The 21225-nt window shown below is 40.3% G+C and overlaps 1 protein-coding gene across 1 annotated transcript in view; it reads left to right on the top strand.

Annotated features, from left to right (window-relative positions):
• Positions 1-3664: 3664 nt before the first annotated feature.
• The window catches only part of nampt2 (nicotinamide phosphoribosyltransferase 2), a 31494-nt gene continuing 13933 nt past the window's right edge, over positions 3665-21225 (top strand). Inside the window, exons 1-5 of the mRNA XM_072666218.1 lie at positions 3665-3943; positions 10879-11014; positions 14362-14465; positions 14610-14738; positions 17030-17188. Coding sequence (XP_072522319.1) covers positions 3896-3943; positions 10879-11014; positions 14362-14465; positions 14610-14738; positions 17030-17188 — 576 coding nt within the window. The 5' untranslated portion in view covers positions 3665-3895. The remainder of the gene's footprint in view (positions 3944-10878; positions 11015-14361; positions 14466-14609; positions 14739-17029; positions 17189-21225) is intronic.

The following is a 21225-nucleotide window of genomic DNA, read 5'->3' as shown; positions in this document are numbered from 1 at the left end:
GTCATTTGTTTTGATACATTTCCCACACATTGGCCATAATGCAAAACATTAGACTTTTAATTTCACTGCTGGAGGTTTAGACCCAGATTAAGCCCAAATAGTGTTTTCAAGTGGTGAAACAAATTGATTAAATCAACCTCCCAGACCATGATTAATCCTGATCATAGACTTTCAAAAGGATTTTCAGTAATAAACTATTAGCACAGGAGAGACTTGCCTCAAGGCTTTCCCAGAGCCTGATTAGTCTAGAAAGGGATTTTCAGTGGTGTATAGTCACTGACATAAACCCTCACCACTTTGGTTATAGTACTAGAATCCTAAATATAGACTATAAAAAGATTTCCGATGGTAAATAATCACACATTAATTTTAGGATTACTTCCTAAACCAAGCTTAATCCTAAACCTAGGGCAACTGTGAAATACTATTAGCACAGAACTTCACCATGAATAGATTTATTTATAAGCCTGGAGCTTTAGATAAACATCAAGTACCAACATGTAGATCTCAAGGGGAGATTCCACCAATTTCTGAAATGATTATTATTTAAGTTTAGAGTGATTTGATGTGGAATTTGATAAGAAACTTACCAATGCAGATTTCTTTATAGTGGTTGTTTACAATGCAAACAATTTTATTTAAGGTCTTCTCATTTTTTGTATATGTAATGTTAATAATGGTAAGATATAACATAATTGGGACAACTGGGAAATGAAGGAATAATAAGCTTTCTTTGGGTAGTACTTGTACATATAGCACCCTGTATGTACCTCTACCACTATTAATGTATTTTTACATACAAACTCCTATCTCAAAACTACCATAATACAATGTCTTAAGGTTTATTTGTAACCACTTGCTATAAGGTAGCTATCAGGGGCATGACTCTTTACACGCTTGGTTTCATTCAAGACCACCGTGAACAACTCAAAGTTTCTTGAGCTTTCTACTCTGAATAATCCTGTTAACAATTTCACAATTTAACTAAACAGAGAATTTCAAAAGTGGTGGAATTGCCCTTTAACGTGTGAACTAATTTTACTGCAACCTAAAGAACCGCTTTCCTAGGCTTACTTGACCAATGGTTACCAAACTTCTTTAGCATTGCATGTTGGTCCATGACCAGGCCGAATTTGTGTCTGTTGAATCAGTAGTACAGTAATGCAGTAGTATTTATATTATATTATATATAATATATATATATATTATATTATTTAAGTGCAATATGTGATAGTTGTTTTTTACCCAAAGCAATAGGCCTTTCTAAAGGCCTGCAGGTTAATGTATCTTCCTCAGGCTTGAATGATGACTAGAAAAAGGCCTAGCAACAATTAACACCAACCACCATCTATTTCTAAAGAAGCCTGTAATGGAGGCTTTAAGTTTCAGTTTCTCACACACACACAAAGCCTAGACTTGCTCTAATGTAATTGATGCCCCATTAGCAGTGCAGTTTAGCAGAGCAGAATGTTTAATGTGTGTCCAGAAGCCTCTCCTCACATTAGAAAGTAATCCTGCCAGTTTTACATGGGTCCTTTTAGGCAGGCTGGCCGGGGGCGAGGGCAGGGCCTTCATTTAAAAGCAATAATTCACTTGGGTGTTAAAGGGAAAGCTTAGACAAGCCAAAACAACACAGTGTAGACAAGTGGCATCTAAGAGAGCGAAATAATATGGTGTCACATTTATGTAAAATGTTGAGTTTCAAGACTTGAGTTTCAAGATTGAAAAGCAGAGTGAATCACCACACTGACCTCATTTGATTCCTGTATTGGGGACAGGAAGTGGACCAGATGCTAAAATGTGTGCTGTTTGTTCCGGGAAGGGTTAAATTAGTATTAGATATATTTCCTGCATAAATAAAAAATATATAAATATATGTTTTTGTGTTGTATCTGCTGAAATATCCACTGTTGGTTGGATATTTCTGGTTGGTGGACTATTCTCAGTCCAGCAGTGACGCGTAAGTGTTTAAAAACTCCAGCAGCATTGCTGTGTTGATTTACTACTCATACCAGCGCTACATATAAATATATAAATATGTCATTTTTGTTACATCATAAAAACAGCGAATTCAAAACAGGCCTTTTCTGCAGCTTAGTTTCCACATGGTCTGGGGTGTGTAACGTGAACAGTGTTTACAAGCCACGTCACACTCAAAGGGCAAAGGTGATGACAGTTCAGTTTTCCCATGATATGGGCCCTTTAAACATGCTCTCTGTACATGATTAAAAAATGCAATCACAGCTAGAACAATGTTGAAAGTCCTGTTATCTGCTCTCTGTGAGCAGCTTATCTTAGCCTGCTACACTGAATTAAATCAGAAAGGCAGGGCAGAGTTGACAGGCATGGGTTTCGGATAAAAGGCCTGTAGTCAGGAAAGCAATACGATAAGGAAAGAGAGGTGAAACAAAAGTGAAAGAAGCAGAGGGATTGCTCAGAATACACCCAGCCCAGTAGAACGGGAGGGTGTATAAGGTTTATAAGACTTGCCTTTGTAGTGATTTATATAGAGAGAACTTATATATAGATCCCCACATATATAATACACTACAGAGGCCTAATGCAAAATACACTTTTTGACATAGCTTCCAAAATCAAGGGAATTAACAGGGAAGTTGTCCCATCTTTGCAGCATTAACAGCCTCTCCCTCTTTAAGGCAGGTTTTACACTAGATCTTTAAACAGTGCCATAAGGACGTAATTGCATTCATCCATCAGAGCATTGGTAAGATGTTGGATGATTAGTTTCTGAATCACAAGCTCCACTCTTACTCATCCCAAAAGCACACTGCGTCTCTCTGGCTGCTCCGGAGAGCCCGGTTATACAGGCCCTGCTTTTCTATGGAGATTATGCAAGCAGAATGTATGCAGTAGAACACAGCAATGGGGGGCAAAAGGGGGTCTGGAAGCTTTAGGACATTCAGTCCATAAAACATCCATCAGCCAAAACATTCAAATCATCTGCCTAATATTGTGTAGGTCCCCCTTGTGCCACCAAAACAGCTCTAAAGCAATAAGCCGATGACTTCACAAGATCTCTGAAGCTCTCATAAGATATCTGGAAGTCCTGTAAGCATCTGGCTATATGAGAAGCCCTGTAAGCTGTGAGGCTGAGGACTACATGGACTGACCCATGACCCTTTCGCCACTAGTTCAACAAATATCCTCGCTTGTGGCTCTTTTGGTGGGTAGGCATTGACCACAGCCCACCGGGAACACCCCACTACGCTGCTTGATATTTCGGAAATGCTACCCACAATTTGGCTCTTATCTAATCTGACTGTTCAGATTAGCACATTGCTGCTGCATGACCTGTAGATGCCACTTTTACCAGATCATCAGTGTCACTCACTTCACCAGTCAGTGGTTCTAATGTTATGGCTCGCAGAAGCTGCTCATAGGAGATAGGAGACTCTGAGCGGATACCATGACCTAGCAGACCTTGCAGATCAAGCATCCACAGTTTTGATTTCGTTTTGCAGGAAAACGAAACTCCTGCTCTCATTTCAACCAGCTACGCGGAATCACGAGGCCACGCCCACGCCACTCTACTCTTACGATAACCACGCCCACTGCTGAGCATGGGTTCGGACGTACATGTAGCACGTCTTTACAAGCCCCGCCCACTTTCCCCCGCCCTCTTCTCTGTGAAAGTGAACGAGGCGATTTGCTTGCGCTCTCTCACTCACTCGCTCTCTCTCTCTCTCACACACACACACACACACACACACCGCAGACCTAGCTAGCTAGCTAACTAACAGAGGCGGGTTACAATCCTCCTTAAGCCCTGGTGCCTCTCCGCCCCTCGGTGTCACGCTGCTTACGGGTCGCATATAAACACAAGGACGAAGAGACGCGACTATTTTCACTGTTGTCTTCATATCAGCGTCCAGTTATGGCAGCTCAGGACTTTAATTTTTTACTCGCTACGGATTCATACAAGGTAAGCTTTTCACCTCGGCGTTGGCTCTCCTTTTCTCCTGGTTCTGTGGCTAATAAGCGTGCTTGGGGTGATGTTGTCTGTGTTAGCCTGAAGCTAGCTAGCGTAGCTAGCTGTAGCTCCCCTGTCGCTTGCCTGCCCTTGTCACTTTTAATGGAGGAATGAACAACACTTCGCGCTGTTGTGTCGCTTTCAGTCCGTCATGTACGATTATAATAGATGGAAATGAATGTACGGTTAACGTTATAGTTAGCTAGCTAGCTGGACAGACTGCGCTGGTTTCATTTTAAATGGCCCACTCAGGGAAAGCCGCTGCTGGGGGTGGAGCTTTAGCCGTAGCCTCCTTAGCTAGCCAGCGTCCCTCACACCTCCCTAGTGAGACTCTGCCTGAGTGACCGTGTAGCTCCGTGTTTCCTCACCCTGCTCCTGGATTGCGTGTTAAAGCGCTCCCCCGGCTTCACAGCCCATGATATAACCCCTTAAGGTCTTAATTAGTGGGTTACAGCTTGAGTTAGGGGTGTTTTATACATATAGTAAAGTAGTGAACGCGGCTAGGCTAGCGTAACGTTGCTGTGTCCGACACCGTTAGCTTGGAAGTAACCAAGGTTACATCGAGACAGCTCTGTCTTTTGTCTTTCCTTTAATAAACAGAGAGGAGGGGGGACATTGGGGACATAGGGGACATACAGATGTCCATCGTGGTTGGCATGTTGTGTCTGGGGGGCTTCATGTAGTCCTCGGTTGTAGGACCGTGGTGATTTGTGTTTGTGAGGGTGGGAGTGAGTTAGTGCTAGCTTGCTACCTATAGCTAGCTCTACATACCTCTAGCTCAAACCAGGCAAATTTACCAAAATTAATAAGTTGTCTTGGTGGTTAATATCGCCCCGGATTTAACCTAATTATAAAGTCTTATTTTTAAAAAATGTTTAAAAAAAATATATATATGTATTAGATATAGTTTTTACTTTTATCACCCTGTTACAGACCTTTTTATTATTATTTTTATGAATACTTTTTTATTAATATAATATATAAATATTAGATGTAATATTTACTTTTATCACCCTGTTACAGACCTTTTTTTATTATTTTTTATGAATACTTTTTTATTATATATATGTATATATTAGATATATATTAGATATAATTTTTACTTTTACCACCCTGTTACATACCTTTATTATTATTTTTATGAATACTTTTTTATTAATATAATATATAAATATTAGATGTAATATTTACTTTTATCACCCTGTTACAGACCTTTTTTATAATTTTTTATGAATACTTTTTTATTATATATATATGTATATATTAGATATATATTAGATATAATTTTTACTTTTACCACCCTGTTACATACCTTTATTATTATTTTTATGAATACTTTTTTATTAATATAATATATAAATATTAGGTGTAATATTTACTTTTACCACCCTATTACAGACCTTTTTTATTATGAATACTTTTTTATTATATATATATATATTAGATATAATATTTACTTTTACCACCCTATTACAGACCTTTTTTATTATGAATACTTTTTTATTATATATATATATATTAGATATAATTTTTACTTTTACCACCCTGTTACAGACCTTTATTATTTTCATGCTGTTAAAATAATACAAGTGTGTGTGTGTGTGTGTATATAAAGCCAGCTGCCATAAAAAAGAGCTCACAGTTTCACTGGACACTGTTCAGTCCTTCTGGTGTGCATTATAATTTTTTTAATTATTGATCTGATTGGATTTTTTCTGTATTTTTTTTAGAACTGATTTGTGTTTGTTTACATTTATTATTCAGTCATTTTAGGCTGCTGTTAATCAGCTGTGATGGGGGGAAATAGTTTTACCAGTGTTGTCCAATCATGGTGGCGAAAAAGCAGGACGTAAATCGGCATGAAAATTATACCCGATTTAGAAACCCCAGCCGGACACATTTCTGCATCCCATAAAGAGAATGTGTCCAGAAAAAAAGAGTATGTTTGGTCAAACTTGAGGGAAGTTGACTCTTAACTTAAACTGAAGTCTTAGAAATAAAACTGAGAATGAAATTGAGAATATCTGGTTTACCAGTAAAGCTCATGGGTGCTGTCATCCTAACTGCCCTCTAAGTCATTCAGTAGTGTAAGCTGGCTAATAAGCTGACTTTATAAGTTGTAAGCTGTATTGCTTGACAATTGAATTCCTACTAGGCAGCCTTTATGAAACCCGCAGTCTTAGTTGGTCAACATAAAGAAGACTGATGTTGTATTTTGGTGTAGTTTTTAAGGTCAGGCCTGAGGACCCCATGGTCTCCACATTTAAGTGTTTCTCTTGCCTTAGCCACGTATTTATTTCAGTGGCAGTTAATGTAAAGATTTGATCTACATTATAAGTCTTTTTGAAGCGTTCATTATGAAATTGTGACTCAATGTAAGGAACCACTGCCAGATGTGAAAAACTTCAAATTTTAGAGGTTTTAGCAACAACAATAATATTTTGGGTGAGATTAGAGCTGTCTGATCATCTGCATCATGTTAAACTGTAAGGCCTAAGCATCATTTGCTTGGCAGTGATACTTGCTGGCAAGCCAACTAAGTGCGCTGTTGGCCGGGCTGGGAATACGCCAGAAAGGTCAAATGTCATTGGAAGATGCCAGATGACTTTCTGTAATCGCCTCCAAATGGCAAAGGATGATTCCACCACAGAGTCTCAGTCTCAGGTTTATTTTGGGATCAGGTTTACAGATCAGCTCTTACAGAAAGGATCTACATGAATTTCTATAGGAATCTTATCACAAGTTGAGACGGTTACTATAGATTGAGTATTTTAGATTACTGTACTGTAAAGCAGTACTATCAAAATGTTATTTAACCTAATATTAAATATTAGGTTAACATATTGTACAACAGTCTTATAATATTAGTGTCCAATGTTCTTTATTGTAAATTAAATTTACTAATTAATCCTAAATGGAAATGTAAAGGAGTCATTCCGTCCAAGACTAGACCCAGTCCATGTCTACCAAACTGCTGTACACTGTCAAAACACAAAAGGTAGGCCTACAAACAATAGAAATGTACCCACAAATGCACAACATGTTACCTGAAGTGTAGTAATCTAATAAGGCAAAAAATAGACCCTACATTTGTTTTTCAAGAGGGGTGATGGATATTTATATCTTTTGATTAACCCCAGTGATTCATTAAGTGTGTATAGAGATAAATGCCAATCCAGCTGCTAGCAGTTCTGCTTTCTTATGATTCAGGAAACAAGTTTAGATGTGTAATGCAAGAGCTGTTCTTGTGTGCTTTTCAGGTCAGGTTAAGTCAGTGTTGGTAAAGACGGTCTGTCGTTTAGCCCTTTACTACCAAAAGCCTTGCACTTGGGTTGTAGATTTATTGTACTAAAAAAAAAACCAGATTGTTATATATATATATATATATATATATATATATATATATATATATATATATATATATATATATATATATATATATATTATGTATGTATGTATGTGTGTCTGTGTGTGTGTGTGTGTGTGTTTTAATATGTGTATATTTATATATGTATGTGTGGGTATGTAATAAAATGTATCTTGAGTATTCCGTTAAGCTTGTGCAGATAGTGCTTTAATTGATTTGGTTACTATTTCTATCTTTTCTGTATTGGTTATTTCTAGAGCTACAACAGCAGTAAAGTGAATAAAGATAAATATTTTAGCCACATTCTTTTTCACAGTCCAATAAACGTATCCCCAGCAGGTTAAATTTAATATTAACTCCAGGCAGATTTAGCCCCAAGGTCTCTCTGGGGTTATTTCATAATGTGTATTTGTTATTGGCAGTCAGGCCACTACTCCTATATTGGTGCATCCCAACAAAATAAATTCTGTGTAAAATCTCATTAAAGGCAAAAAGTAAAATATAAAAGGATTTGTTCAATTTTAAATATTCAATATTAATGCGTTTAATTAAAAATGGTTTATTTTTATTTAACTATATATTATCATTATTTATTTTAATTTTTTTTTTTTTTTATGATGTGCTTATTGAGCTGAAGATATCGGCTCTCTGTTTGTGATAACTTGACCAGGGTGCTATAGATAAAAATGAAAAATAAAAATAAACTAGCTAACTCTGGAACATTTACATTGATGTGGAAACGAAAATGTTGATTAATATACATAGATGGATAAATAAATAAATAACTTTTTTTTTTTTGTTTGTTTGTTTGTTTTTTTTTATAAATCTGGTAAAGCAGTAGTGTCACAGAAGAAGTGCTCTGTAAGTGAAAGTAACTATAGCAAGTAGCGTAGAGCTGGCTACGTTGTAACCAAGAGTCATAGATGAGGGGTCCCTTGTATCCAAAGTCATTGGGAAATGAATAGATTTAGGATTAGAGCTGCCTTAATCATGCTGGGCTCTGCAGATTATTGCTTATAAATAAATAATTTGGTGATGCTGCGCTTCACTCTCAATGTCTACATTTTATAAATACTCTCATTTATAAAGGCTATTTCGTAGTCTAGGTGAGCGCAGTTAAATAATCTAAAATATGCGTTACATTACTGTAATTGCCAACTAGCCAACCTAATCAAAAGGGATTAAAAAAAATGGTTCCCAGAAATCCCACTTTGTGAACCCCCCTCCTGGCTGAAGCAAGTGACAAGGGTGTGAAGAGTGTGGCAAGAGCTGTTCTTATGGTTTTTATGTTGGGCTAAGTCACCGCTGGCAAAGGCGTTCTGTTGTTTAGCCAAGAATCATGGATTAAAGGTCCCTGGTATCCAAAGTCCTCCGCTTGGATTATGTAATTCATAGATTTAGGATTACACGGAGTCCCGCTTGGGTAAAACTTTACTGTCTCTGCTGCCACTGTACTCAAAAATGAGGCCTACGTAGACTGTAGACAGTTGGCAGTCTGTCAGCAGTGCTTCAGATCACTTTCTCTGAAGCACGTATTTGTTGCCGTAGAATGCTGCCAGTCAAGCAACATGCCACCATCTTAATATCTGGCAGGTGATTTTCGTTAGTAAAATGTCCTTGCTGCATTTCCCCCCATACTTACAGCATTAGTGTTCAGCTCTGCAGATCTCAATCAGGGCATGTTTGTAATGCTTTTATTACCTGCCTCTAAACTTCTCTGCCCCGCTCTCTCTCTCTCTCTTTTAATTTTTCTTGCGGAGGGTTACACAACAGTGTTTGTGCTTCAAATTAGGTTGACTTTAACCTCGTAATGGTGCTCAGTTCTCTGTTTCCAGCCACAGTCTTTTTTTGTGGGATAGTTTTTGGATAAAAGGTTCAAGCTGTTCTTGTTGTCGGTCATTTTTGGAATGTAGGCCAAGCAAACAAACCTTGAGTACAGTCCCATGAGCTTTTTAGCTTTTTGGCAAGTTTACAAGTGTGTATACAGTGGCATGCAAAAGTTTGGGTACTCCTACAAACAACCTCTGTTACTGTGAATAGCTAAACAAGCAAAACATGGCCTGGATTCACAAATAAGAAGTTCATAGTTTGCCCCCCCCCTTAAACCTCATTATTAAGAAAAATGTTACTAAAGGAAGATTCTAACTGTATTCTGCAAAAAAAAAGTACTTATTTTTTCAATCTTACGATAGACACTTGTCTTAGAGTGTAGATATCGACACTGTCCGATGAAAAACATGGTTCTCCAAGGTTTTACATGGAATCAACTCTTTAATTTTATATACACTTCCATTCAGAGTTAAGAGCATTTTTACCTTCTCCATTTGGAGATACATGTTTTTACTGGACAGCAACGTTATATTAAAGTTCAATAGGTCAGGATCTAAAATGATCAGTTTAAATGGTTTAATTGCTAGAATATTGTCTAATTTAAGTGAAGATTTTGCGTAAAGTGCTGTTAGTTTCTGTGTGAGAAATTCACTTCTAGCTCTTGTTTACTGAAAGTTTAAACGCTTAGTTTGATTCTTCCTCCATTTTTCTCTCAAACGTGTTTAACCAAATATTGGAAAATTAAACAATGCAAAATGACCTTAAGATATGAAAAATGCAATGCCAAATCTTAAGGAAATAATTTAGACTCTTAAGAGAATAGTTAACTTAAGATTTATTTTGTTGTTGTTGGAAAAGTTCATTTTTTAAATTTTCATTTTAGATCTTCAATAAATGTCATTATTTGTGCAGGTGTCTCTGCACAGTAGAACCGTGCACCACCAGTTCAGAGTCCGCTAAACCTTTATGGCAGTACAAACTGGGCAAACGGATGGTTGGCACAAGGGTTGAGGAGTCTTGAGTATTTATAAAGCTTAGCTTTGTCACCTGCCCTGTTTGTAACAATTACTGTGAACAAGCCAAAGCACTAATTGAACAAAGCTAATTGAAGGTAAAAATTAAGGGCTTGAATTCCTGGGTGGCCAATACTTGGAATGCTTCTCTACATTATGACTCTTTGGTAGGTTTTTGTGTGTGTAATAAGTAGTATTAATTGAAATTAAAGAGCAATGCATATATGTAGAAGAAGCCAAACGCTTGCTGCAAAACACAAAACCCCAAACATGACGATTCCTCCTCCAAACTTGACGGACCTCTTCACACACTTTGGGTTCAAAACTAATCGAAAGCTGGAAGAAGATTGCCGAACATTTGCAGCATGCCATTTCTACAGTGCAGAAGTCCTGAAAGACCATCAAAACCCTCACCTGACTGCCAAGAACCTGCAGGAAGGTTCATCAGTCAAGAGTGGTGGTGCACTGTTCTACTATGCAGCATTGCTTGCACTAACACAGTCTTCATGAATTACTGTCACAAAACTCCTACTTTATGTTGAAACATCTGGACAAGCTTGATTGTTTTTGGACACAAGTGCTGTTGACTGATTCTGTCACAATAGAGATTATGACAATGATCTAAGATTGTATCCATTTCCGGTATAACCTTTAAGCAATTTCTCTTTCTTTTGCAGATAACACATTACAAGCAATATCCTCCAAATGTCAACAGAGTATACTCCTACTTTGAGTGCCGGCACAAGAAGGGAGCCCAGTTCAACGAAGTCGTGTTTTTTGGCCTGCAGTATCTGCTGAAGAGATATATTGCAGGTATTTATTTATGCCAAGGCTGGCTGTGTAAGACCAGAGTTATGCCCAAAAAAACAAAAGCAACTGCCCATGTTTACAGGCATTAGATTCATACATTCATATGTATCTGTAAAGGGACACAACTTGTGCGTCTGGACACCTCCTTTTTCATATTTATTTTAACAACATTGCATAATTAACAATATTGCAACTGTTTAGGAATAGGAATTACAGCTATAGATTTTATTTTGGTGTTTTGTTTGTTTATTTTTTGTTTTAAAACATAGTCCCTCCATTTTCACAGGCTCAATAATAAAAAAGTAATTGGACACTTAATTGGTGTGGACGGTTCTCTCATTATTCAGACATTGACAAATTAAGGAGATGAGACCCTCTATGAAGGATGGGCATTATACAAAATGTTAGTAGTTAGTAATATGTTCGTATATAGTGTGTTATGTTTTTAACTCTTCTAAACATTTTTGGGTGTAGTTTTTTGCAGTATGACAAGGGGCAATGTCTTGCATAAAAATTGCAGGCCAGTTGGGCAATTTTGGATGATGAAGCCGTTCTGCTGTGCGGCATGGCTTGCACAAACATAAGCTGTGGTCAGGATGGTTAACCCGTGAACTCTTTTACTATTCGCTGTAAATTGCATTTTCTACATAGTAAACTGACCGGAGGACAACCTTTTCGGACATTACGTTTGGAAACAATGCTTCATAAAAAAACGGATTCAGTCGCATAAACAAATCAAACCCAACTGCCATATGAACTGTTAAACGGTAGGTTAGCTTATTACTGATTTTGGAAAATGCATGCTGTAATTAGGATGTTTACACACATGAAAAATAAATGATTAAAACTGCTTGATATTCTAACACTTTTTCCATGGGCTCAATAGGTAGGTTCTCACAGTTCACTTTTAGAAACATTTTTCATTCATAAAAATGACGTCCACTTACATTTGTATATAAAACTGGCGTCTTGGCCATCTTTGTATTACTGTCATTCTGGGGTACGTTTGACACAACGCAACAACGTCTTTGTTGTTGGTAGCAAGACCCACAGCATAGCATTATGGCATACGTTAGCAGATAAACTTTGTCAGTACCTGCATTGGAAACCCTTTTTTCTCCCAATTTGGTACTGCCAGTTAACCCATCGGTTCGTAGCTCCCTCTAGCGCTAGCAATGCTCCCAACACTAGGAGGATAAGGACTTAATACACATCTCCACCGATACATGCAAAGCCAGCCACCTCCTCTTTTCCATCTGCTGCTGATGCAGCATTGCCAGGCTGGTCTGTACCTGCCAACATCTCTTAAGACTGATGAGGGAAGAGGTCGCCATCTACCCCCCCAGAGAGAGCATGGGCGATTGTGCTCTCTCTAACTCTGGCCGCTGATGGCAAAGCGGCATGACTCTGGATTCAAACCAGCAAAACCCTTAGGCCATTGTGGTGTATTGTGTATCCAGATCATCTTTAAGTATTGTGGTAAATATTTTTTTTTCCCAGGTCCCCCACCCCTATGTCACACACTTCAGAGGTTGTGCTGCTGTATGTTGTGGATATTGGCATGGTTAGGCTGTGGTTGTAGGCCTGAGCCTAAAGGCACTGCTGCTTTGCTTTTTTTTTTTCTCAGCCCTCTGGAAAGACCCATATTCTGACCCATATCATTTGTGTGTCTAGGACTTGTCTCTATAATAAACATCCTTATAATAATTGCTATGTCTCCCACCTTTCACACCCACAAAGGTCACTGAAAAACATCTAATTTTATCCTGCAGTTTTCCCATAGAACACCACCCTCTCCTTGTCAGTACCTCAGTAAGGTGGCTCTGCGGCCTTTGTCTTGCTTGTGGTATTTGTCACATGCGTATCACATGTTTGCCATAACCGTCACGTACTCCATGTGTCCCACTGCAACAAGAGCCTTGACTCTGTGCAAGGTCAAACTCTAGGAATCCGTCTAGGCCAGAACAGATTACCCTTCAACAGGAAGGAACTGGAACATAGACGGTTTTGATAATAGGAAAAAGACCTTGCTCTCCGTAGTTAACCCAAGTCTGCCATTTGACCCCTTTCATCACATGCCCAGTTCATTTTGAAATCTGATACCCCCTTTTTTTATAGAATATGGTCTATGTTTGGAAGCCTACACAAAGCATGCTCTTCATCCCAGTGCCAGAGATCTGTTACATAATACTGGTCCAATTCCCCCTTCAGGCATTTGGAGTGTAGTAAGGGCGCATGTGTCAGTGTTTGAGCGTGCATCGCTGTCTGAGGCAGTTGTGGCAGGGCAAAACTGCAACCATATGTGGAAAGTGTTAGATATGACCTTTCTGCACTGTGTTGTCCATTTCTAACCCCCTCACCCCATCCCCTTGCAGCCCCAACCCTCCAGTCAATGGCACAGCTGGTCAATTGGAGGACTTAAGCCTCTTCCTTTTTGCTAGGCTTAAATAGCCTGTCCACCTCTCTCATAAAGGATTTCCTGATCTGAATAGATTTTCCCACTCTGCCAATAAATGGCTAATGCCCAAACTGTAGGTATGCACTGCATGACCTTCAGTTAGGGATTAGGTCATGTATTTGTACACCTACGAAGTCTGTAAAATTCAACATGGAAGTGATTTTAAACAGTGATTAAGAAACCATAATAAATGGTCTCTCAAATGTCCTTAAATATGAACATTTTCAACAGCTTAATAAGCAGTATATAATAGCATGTGAAGCCCGCGTCAAACCACTCTTTCTTATCTTGCAATAAGTCAATTCTGTTGTCAAAAACAATGCGCCAATGCACGGCCACTCTGGCCCGAGTCTCACTGGTTCGATTCCTGGCTCATGCTGCCTGCATGCTGCCCGTCAGCAGCTGGAGCCCAAAGGAGCCCAATTGGCCTTGCTCTTTCTAGGTGGGTAGATGGCTTGCCGTCTCTCCAAATCACTTCAGTGTGACGCTGGCCGGCATGGGCGTCTATTAGCTGGTGCATCAGAGCTGGGTACCTGGCGCTTTCCTTGCACTGATTGCCTGGTGACGTTGCGTTGGCAGCAGTTCGAAAAGTATGTGGATGGATTGATGACATAGGCGTCTGTTAGCTGGTGTGGCGGAGCTGGGGACCCGGCCCTTTCCTTGGAGCGTGTCTACCCAATCCATGCTGGTGTCTTGCTTTGCCTGTGTCGGAGGAGACGTGTTAAGTTCTTACCCTCTTAGCATCGCTAGTGCTAGGGGTAGGTACTAAGGGGTGGGTTAATTGGCAGTACTAGTTTGGGAGAAAACAGAAAAATATTGTTACTATTTATTTAAACCTAAAATAAAAGTCTTTTAAAATTCTAAAAGTGCTTAAACTCTCTCCCCACCCCAGGACGTGTTGTCACAGAAGAGAAGATCCAGGAGGCAAAAGTCTTCTACCAGATGCACTTCAAGCAGGCAGTGTTTGACGAAGAGGGCTGGAGGAAAGTGATGGAGGTAGGATTAACCCGACTCGTCCTTAGTTTCTCAAACCAGGCTAAAATCCCTCAGTCAGTCATTTTGGCTGAGTGCTCTCGGATGAGTCTCGCCCGAGCTCACGCCAGACTGTGTTTTATTCCTCCATCTAATTGTGTCTGTCAGAGATACGACGGCCGCCTTCCAATCCGCATCAAAGCCGTTCCTGAGGGTAGGATCATTCCCAGGGGGAACGTCCTGTTCACTGTGGAGAACACCGACCCAGACTTCTACTGGCTCACCAACTATATTGAGGTATTTCTTTCATTTCAAGACTGTAATCATGTATGATGTGCAAATGCGTGCACGCACAGGTGTTCTAGTCCCTATAGAGAAGTATTGCCAGTATATGCCATAGAATAGGACTCCGGAGTAGATAAACATCAACCTAATCAGGTGTGGGCTAGAGAGGTGTAAAACCTCCCAGCATTGAGCTGTGTAGCAGTGGAACTGTGTTCTCTAAAATGATGGTTGGTGCTTCATCCAATTATGCGATAAGTTGGGGAGCTGGTTATGAGGTGGGGTGGTGATCATTCAATATCCTTACCCCACTAACGCTTGTGTCGTTGAATACAGTCAGATCCTCACAACAATGCTCCATAATCTAGTAGAACGCCTTCTTCCTCAGACAAACAAAAGCAGGATAAATGGTTTACATAATAACCTTGATTTTGGAAGAAACAATGAATGGGCAGGTGTCCCAATTCTTTTGTCCATATATTGTACCTCAAACAGATAGACGCTAGTGTAGATGAATAAAATCCCCCCCACAAACAGTTAACGGTCTGGGTGTTTTCTAAACATGATGGTGCTGCAGATTGCTCCACATCGGCTGATTCCGCTCTGCTATTGTGCCGGAGGACAGCGATTCCGGCTCTTTTGAATTCCAGCACACTCTTGGCCACTGCTACGGCCCCTGGAACAGCGAAGAGAAGCTTGATTAAAGCAGAGGGGTCAATGAGAATGAGGGCATGACCTACTGCTGTAAACTGTGGGGTCAGTGAGGATACGGAACTGACCGGTCACCATCAATGGTGGGATCCTTCAACTGCAGTCCTTGAAGGCCACAGTATTGCACCGTATAGTGTTCGAATCCAGCAAATTTCATTTTTAATCATTGAGTTGAGGCAGATGCGATTAATTCTGAATACACATTTTAAGCATCTTTATGTTAAACTTTAGCTTAAACTGTCCACCTTCTGTAGAACTACTTTATGAAAGTAGTTGATAAAGGAAATGGCTGATATTAAAAACTGAGCTGAATTGAAGGCTGGTCCAATAAATTACAAAGTATGAAGCCATAGTTCTTGGACTAATTCAGGCAGAAGAGATTGCGCTGACCCAAACCGTTGGGAGCACCTGGCTTAAGAAAACACTGCACTGTTGAATCAATGGAACGGTACATGGATCTATTTGCAGAGTCAGTGTATTAATGGCGTGTTTCAAAGTCTTAGTCATTAATTATATGTATGCATAGGGCCATAGGGTCTTGGCACAGGCAGGCTGTAGGAGTTACTTTAAGCACTAAATGTCAAAATGTTTGTAGAAACCCCTTCTAACAAATGCATTCAACTACTTACTATTATTTTTGTTACACCCACTGCTGACCTAATACGTGCACACACGCACACACACAGCTTGCCTAGTCCCTGTAGGGAAGTATGGCCAACACAATACAGCTGTCTGGAGCAGATAAACATGAACCTAGGTGTGGCCTAAAGGAGTATAAAGGACCCCAGCTTTGAGCTGTGAAGCAGAGGAACTGTACTCTCTTAAATGATGGTTGCTGCTCCATCCAGTACATTTGGGATGAGTTGTTTGGGAGTTTAGGGATGCGATGGGGTGGTGATCATCCAACATCGCTCTTGTTGCTGAATGTAATCAAAACCTCCCAGCAGTGTTCCAAATTCTGACAGAAGGCCTTCACTGAACATAAACGCCTTCTTTCTTTTATTTTAATACCTTTTGATTTTGGAAAAAAAAAACAGTGAATGAGCAGGTATCTCAATATTTTTGCCCAAGTACAATATGTACAGTTACATTTCAGTCATTTAGGAGACACTTTTATCCAAAACTGCCTCCATTTGAAGTACATTTCCAACTAACAGATGTTTTAAGGGCTACACGACCATGTGTTTTACATCTGGAATGAAGCAGATACTGTATCTAATGCATCTTGCTATGTTTCAACACTGATGTTTGCAAAGAAACCGCACCAACCAGTAACCCACTTCAGCATGTTCATGTCTAGCGCCACGCTCCTCTCACCTCCCAGCTTTATGTTGATTTCTGGGTAGATCTGGGGAAGCCGTCTATAGCTCTGAATTTACAGAATTGAGTCCCACTTTAAATTAAGTGTTTCTAATAACTGTGTAGATACACATTAATAATAATCAGTCTTGAAACACAAGGCTTGGATGTTGTGTGGACATGCAGTGAAATCTAGAGACGACCGTTGATGAGATCAGCAGGTGCCTGGAATGTTTAGGCTCACATTCGTCTCTCGTTTCTGACGTCTGTGCGACGTGTGCTCTTTGTCCCCGCAGACGATGCTGGTCCAAATGTGGTACCCCATCACCGTGGCAACAATCTCCAGGGAGTTCAAAAAGATCCTGGCTAAGCACCTGAAGGCCACGTCAGGCAGTCTGGAGGGGCTGGAATTCAAACTGCACGATTTTGGCTACAGAGGAGTCTCCTCACAGGAGGTAAGCGTGGCACGTATTTGCAGTTACAGAAACAGCATGAGTTTACACCTTCTGACATCTGAAAAGTACCCTCACAGATCAGATTAGATCATTTCAGTTGGGCAATTCTGCAGATATTTGACATGAGCAGTTGCAACACTGACCCAGATAACTCCGCCAACATCAATTCAAAGAAGAAGTTGACCTATAATTTCCCTTAAAATTAGATGTGCTCTGTAATGCTCTATAATGATGACATGAGGCCCACAGTCATTCTAATAGATGCAGGGAGTGTCGCTGATATGACTTCCTGCTTATCACACTGGTGGAACTATTGGCCAATCTTGGGTCATTTTTCAATTATGAAAGTCTGAATCATGGTTTTTGTTAAGTTGTGTACATTTGATCAAGTTGGTTGTGGTTTCACACTGCAGTTTAGCCACTGAAGGCACTAAAAGGCTTTGCATGATCTGCATAGGTCCCACCGTCCTCACCTACGTAGGCTGTGTCTTGATTTTGCCTGACTTTCCCAGAAAAAATAACTGACAGGATTCATTTCATTTTCCACGAAATCACTGATATTATCACATTACTACTAGCAACACCAGCTTCAAGCGCAGAACTTAAGACTCACTCGTTCCACTGGTTCATCAGACCAAATTGTAAGTGAACATTTAGTCTCCTCATGTGCTACCTGATTGAAAACTTTGAGAACATTGAGAACTTCAGTGAACATTACCGAATGTTGGTCTACAGTCATATAGTAATACAGTGATCCGGTGGGGCCCAAAGGAAGAGCAAACCCCACATGGCATAATTCTTTGGTTATTCTATTAATCTGTTGACTATTGTTTGATTAATCAACTGTAGAAAGTCATTAATTGCCATGTATCGTAGGATAGAGACTGACCCAAGATTAATGAATTAAAGAATTTAATTTGTGAATCTCTAGTTGAATATTAGCCTAATATAGCCTGCTAATTGATTACTCATCATCACATGTAAAATGGCAAAGGCACAGTTTAATATTTAGCTTCTAGATAAATCATTAAATATCTCTCATGCCACTGCAGGTAGCAGGATTGTGGCTTGGCTCCAACCCAGCCTCAGCCAACCCATTGACCCATGCTCATCGTTCAGCCCTGAACTTTAAATCTAAGCGTAGACATCAATGTTTCCTCAGTGCATTAAAACATGGAGGGCTGTCCTTGGGGACCAATAAAATTACAAAGCCATTATTTGGCCAATTGGGGGGGGGGGGGATATCAATCCATTACAGCGCGAGGGTATTCCACTTCATCAAGAGGAGATCAGGGATGACCTTTTTCCTATGCAGGAAAATGGATTTAGACAGGCAGACCGTGTCTGCACTCCCGCGTTTTCAGGGGGAAAGCCCAGCGGGGCCTGCTACAGTGTTCTGAAGCTGTCAGTCAAGCCACTTCTAGGCTGGGTTGAGCATCGCGGATGTTGCAGGGGTGATGAGGGGGTGGATGGCGAGATGGTTGTTTAGCCGTCTGTGTGGAAAGGTCAGGTTTGCCCCTGTTCATCTGTGTCAAAGCAGAAGGCTGGTCCAGGTGATGATCACCATGCCTTCGTAACTGTGCTGGTACATTGCAACACAACACAACTTGCTCATCTCATTTTTAGGCCCACAAAATTCTGTCCCGTCTCGCGTCTGACAAAATTCTGTCCCAACCCTTTTATAGCCGGACAAAAGTCTTTGAGCTGTCTCTGTCTTTTTTTAGCCTCACTATATTCTGTCCCAGTCCATCTTTAGCCTAAACATTTACATTCTCGTCTTTTAGCCTTAAAAATTCTGCCCCAGCCTTTACCCTGATAAAATTTTGTCCCAACTCACCAGCAGCCTGAGAGAATTTGTCCCAACTCTAACTGTAACCTGAGGCCGTTCTCTTCCAACTTATCTTTATTATGACAAAAATCTGTCCAAACTTTAGCCTGACAAAACTCAGAAGTTCCATGTAAATCCATCTTAAGCCAAGCCATATTTTGCCTGAATTTACACAATTTTGTCTGTCTCGTTAGCCTGCCCAGTTTTCTCCCGACCTACTGTATCTTTAGCCTCGTCACAATTCTGTCCCAGACAGCCTTTAGCCAAATTTAATTCTGCCTATCCCAACTGGATTTTACCTTGAACGTTACTGTACCCTAAAAAATTGCTTGACCAGACTTCAGCTTACAAAATTTATTCCAAAACATCTTTAAGAATTCTGTTCAAACCCGACTGAACTTCTGTCTGAGCCTGACTTGAACCCAGCCATTACCAACTAGAGAGCAAATGAAACTCTACATTCCGATTGATCTGTCATTCTTAATGGTCCTGTTAATGACCGCCATCGTCAGATCATCCATTAATAAATCTCAAATGAATGAATTGCATGTCAGCTGTTCAACGTTTAGATTTCACTTAAAAAACGTATCCATCAATTTGTTCGTTCAAACATGGCAAATGTTTACTCTGGCTATCGCTTTGCTGTCGTTCCATAGAAGAACCACCTTTGGTTCCATGAAGAACAGTGTTTGTAAAAGAGATTGGTGAGTGTGAAGAACATTTTAAATTGGTAAAGAACCTTTACATAAAGAGAAGGTTCATTAAACCTTTAAAAGCTTCTTCACACTCGCCCGTCTTCTACAAATAGTTCTTTATACAACCAGAAGAGGTTCTTCTATGACATCCCTCAAAGAACCTTTGTAGCACCTTTTATTATTCTAAAGAATAAGGATTAATATGCAGTCATATAAACATTTTATGACCACCCCTGGTTTGGAATGACCTCGGCCTGGGACGTCAGAGATGCCACGTGACTTACTGCACATATAAATAAGCGAGCACACCAGTCAGCTGTAGCAGAGTGTAAAACAATAGATCATTGGCAAAGGACAGGATTTGATTGATGTCCAGGCGAAGGGTGGTAGCATCTTAGAAACTGATAACTTAACGGGGTGGTCTAGAGTCACCGTAGTGAAGGAGTACCAAGAATGGGCCACCCAGTGGTATAACAATGGTGCCCTGAAGACTCTGTGAAGCAGTTTACCTCTATAATAAACACCTTCCCTCATCTAATACAATCCAGGCCACAACGTCTCGCTAGTTTCATCCGAGCCAAGGGTGGTGGTCCCCACTGTTGGGTAGGTGGTCATAATATTCTGATGTGACCGTGTCGTAGGCCAGAATCTATTAAAGAAAATGACCTTTAAGAACCTGACACACATAGTTTGATCTCATTGGATTCCCACAAACAGTTCAAGCTTTAGTTTCAGTGTGTGCGCCTGTGTGTGTGTGTGCGCCTGTGTGTGTGTGTGCGCCTGTGTGTGTGTGTGCGCCTGTGTGTGTGTGTGCGCGCGCCTGTGTGTGTGTTTGTGTGTGTGTGTGTTTGTGTGTTTGTGTGTTTGTGTGTGTGTGTTTGTGTGTTTGTGTGTGTGTGTGTGTGTGTGCCTCAGCAAGAACTTGATGGGTTTTGACACAGCCTCGCTGATCTGCCCTTTCAAAGCGATACCCGCTGGTCGAAAGCTCAGGATGGTGGAACTGCGTGCAGATGGCATGACACACACTCTGGTGGCTCAACGAGCCAAAATAGCCACAAGCGCAAGAGCTCCAGTGGAACTTCATTAAAGAAAGCAGCACCAATACTCTCTAAAGAAGCTGTCCGCTGTGCACTGCAGCCGTTTGGGGTGTGTTTCTTTTGGCCAGCAGCCTAAAAGACACATAATCTACTTGCTTGCATGTGATAAGGACTTCCTAGTAGGAACGAAAGTCTTTGAATTTCCTGCCAAGCTACAGTACTACATCAATACCTAAGGCTTTGTAAATGAAGGCACTGATGCATTGTCATGCCTACGTTCTACCTGTCCACCATTGCAGCATATTGAGTCACCCTTACAATTGCAGCAGAAATCTCCTGTCTGAAAGGATCATCCTGTGTGAAGAAGATTGAGAGCTTTATTGAGCTTCTCAAGTCCAATAATGGAATAGTTCCTTGAGGAAGAATGTGATTGCCAAGGCTACAGTCATTGACTTTAGCCTGAGGCGACGTGGTTTA

The sequence above is a fragment of the Salminus brasiliensis genome, chromosome 21 (genome assembly GCF_030463535.1).
Source record: "Salminus brasiliensis chromosome 21, fSalBra1.hap2, whole genome shotgun sequence".
Lineage (NCBI taxonomy): Eukaryota > Metazoa > Chordata > Actinopteri > Characiformes > Bryconidae > Salminus > Salminus brasiliensis.
The sequence above is the reverse complement of the archived record's forward strand: the minus strand, read 5'-3'. Positions and strand labels throughout refer to the sequence as shown.